Source organism: Polistes canadensis, unplaced genomic scaffold (assembly GCF_001313835.1).
Source record: "Polistes canadensis isolate GaletaPanama2010 unplaced genomic scaffold, ASM131383v1 scaffold_414, whole genome shotgun sequence".
NCBI lineage: Eukaryota > Metazoa > Arthropoda > Insecta > Hymenoptera > Vespidae > Polistes > Polistes canadensis.
In genome coordinates this window covers 9,276-11,956 of record NW_014569961.1, presented here as the reverse complement: position 1 = coordinate 11,956, position 2,681 = coordinate 9,276, and the positions used below count along the sequence as shown (strand labels likewise).

The 2,681-nt window shown below is 36.6% G+C and overlaps 1 protein-coding gene across 1 annotated transcript; it reads right to left on the bottom strand.

Moving 5' to 3' along the window:
- Positions 1-1,325: 1,325 nt before the first annotated feature.
- On the bottom strand, positions 1,326-1,748 carry LOC106792376 (piggyBac transposable element-derived protein 4-like). Its single transcript, XM_014758775.1, has one exon. It carries the CDS (start codon positions 1,746-1,748, stop codon positions 1,326-1,328), a length of 423 nt encoding a protein of 140 aa, XP_014614261.1.
- Positions 1,749-2,681: the final 933 nt, after the last annotated feature.

Genomic DNA, 2,681 nt, shown 5'->3' with positions numbered 1-2,681 from the left:
TCGGTCGTGCGAGTGAGAAAAGAAAAGGATACTTCTCCCTTTCTATTTGTTTAGGCGGTAGCGAGTATTTTTGTTTAGGCCATCGTTTTTGTTGAGTGTTCTGTATTATATATTTTTGATATTTTTTCATGCTGTAGGGAGAATTTTTCGTCTTGGCCATCGAGTGTCGAGCGTTTTGTATACGAGTGCGAATGAGACAAGAAACCGATATTTCTCTCTTTCTAATTTTTTCCTAATGCAGCGATAATTTTTCGTTTTGACGACCGAGGTCGAACGTTCTGTATATCTATATATATATCGGCGTATAAGCGCGGCATTTTTAACCCTTTCGCTACGGCAGTGTTCTCCGTCGGAGTAACGCCGCTTTACGGACCACCGTGCCGCCGGAGTAGCAGCACTGAATAGAGCATTGCGCCGAAAAATGGTGCACATTGCGCTTACGAAAACTGGTGTACGGATTTACATTTTTCGGCGGAGCCTCGTCATCCTTTTGATCGTACGATTCTTTAAGCTTTATACAACAACATATTGGAAGATTTTGCAATTATTATCAATAAAAATGTAATTAAAAATTAAAAACAACACCTTACAATAACACATTAAAATATTTAATAATTATGTTTACAATGATAAATTTAAAAATAAAGGTCGACACACAATCCCACATCACAGTTTTTACATTCATACACCGTTTCACGTCTTCTATTGTTCGCACGGCAAACGACACCCCTTCTTCTTGGTTTGTTTTCTGGCGCTTTGTAAACCGACGGAAAATGTCGCTCGATTAATCTCAAAGGATTATTATTCCCAAATGTATGTGGACGGCTGATATTTTCATGGTACTTTTCCAGTATCTCCTAAATCAGTTGCAAATGAAATTTTACCATTGATATTGGCTGTTTCGTCTTATGTTTGTATAAACAATAAGCGTTCCAGACGCAAATGTCCACCAGAAGGAAGAAAAATTTCCGGTACCACTTCAAAGATTTGCGTGTCGAGTTCACGGTACTTATCACCATATCAGCTTTGTCTACTGCACCCATTGAATTATTGTAATCTAACACGCATACAGGTTTGTGTATAACTTTTGCTCCTCCGTTGGTGATTAACGTTTTAAATTGTGCTGTATGCATTGTAGTAAACATATATACCTCCTTCTTATCCATCCATTTTAAGACCGTTAAATTGTCGCACGATCTAAATTATGCTTCCCCCTTTTTTAATCGTTTATCAAATTTGGGCATCCCTTTTCTTCTTTTGTTGACGGTGCCGCACGCGTTTTTGCCATTATTATATAAAAACTTGAATAAAGCGGGACTTGCATACTAATTATCTACATACAGGGTATGGCCCTTTCCTAGATGCGGCTTCATGAGTGTTTCTACAATTGCTCCAGATTTTCCCATAGATGCATTTTCACTATCCACCGTTGTAGATGATCCGGCATAAATTATCAAATCTTGTACGAATCCTGTGTCACAGTCGCTCGAAATAAACGACTTTATACCAAATCGGCTTCGCTTCGATGGTATGTATTGCTTAAACGAAAGCCGCCCTTTATACAAAAGTAGACTTTCGTCTATGCATAACCGTTGACACGGTTGAAATACTTCATTAAATAATTTTCTTAACATTTCAACGACGTTTCTTCGTGGGATTACATTAATTTGATTTTCAAGATCTGAATCACTGTCCGAATCAAATAAACCATTGGAGGATTGAATGCTTTCTAAACTTCTCTGTGACATTCTAATAAGGGAGATACAAAAAGATTTGAAAAAACAAACTAAACAAAGCCAAAAATTAAATTATGAAATAAATGTCGCAAACCTTCAAAACTTAACAGCTGCGTACGTCGTACTTTTCTACAATACAAACACTTCACTTTCGAATAGCATACAGAAGAAAGTTGCTTTGACGTAGAGACTATATATATTTTCAAATATTCGCGTTTAAAATATGCCTTCACCTGGATTAATTCAAGACGTTTGAATATTACCCACTGCTAGCTTGAAGAAGACTGAAGCGTAATGCCTCTCTTCCGTCATTTTCGGAACAGTAGGAGTAATATAATCCAACGGAAAATTCGGATAAGATACACGTGTATAAAGATACCCGACCAAAGACTATACAAAAGAAATAGAGGAGAGTACTAAGTTAGGACCTTTTGGTTTTATTGCGTCAGCAAGTATTCATAGACTATAAAGAACTAATATAGCTATCAGATATAGCATCTTATTTTGAATTCCTAGAACTTGGAGTGTAGTTTATTTGATCAGCTATCCCAACTCCAAGGTCGCATCGAAGCAATTTTGTAGGATGTATCGTGGAGGAGGGAAGGAGGACAAGTACATTTTAGCCCAAAATAAGTTAATAGTCCATACTCGTTAGGCGGAATCACATCCAGATGATCCGCGCAGAATTCAATGCATTCCATAAGTTCAGCTAGTCAGTAATTCCGAGGTTACTACTAGTAATAAGCATCAAATTTAGCGTAGATCATTATACAAGGTCCAGGCACCATAATGATCTCTATTGAACGAGTAATAATAAATATTCATTTTATTACAATATTGAAGGCTATTATTTGGATTAACTCCTTTCGCCCTTACAACGCGGAAATTTCCTAAAATACATAATTTGTTGACTAAATAATAATAGTTTCTGTTAAAATGAATTAT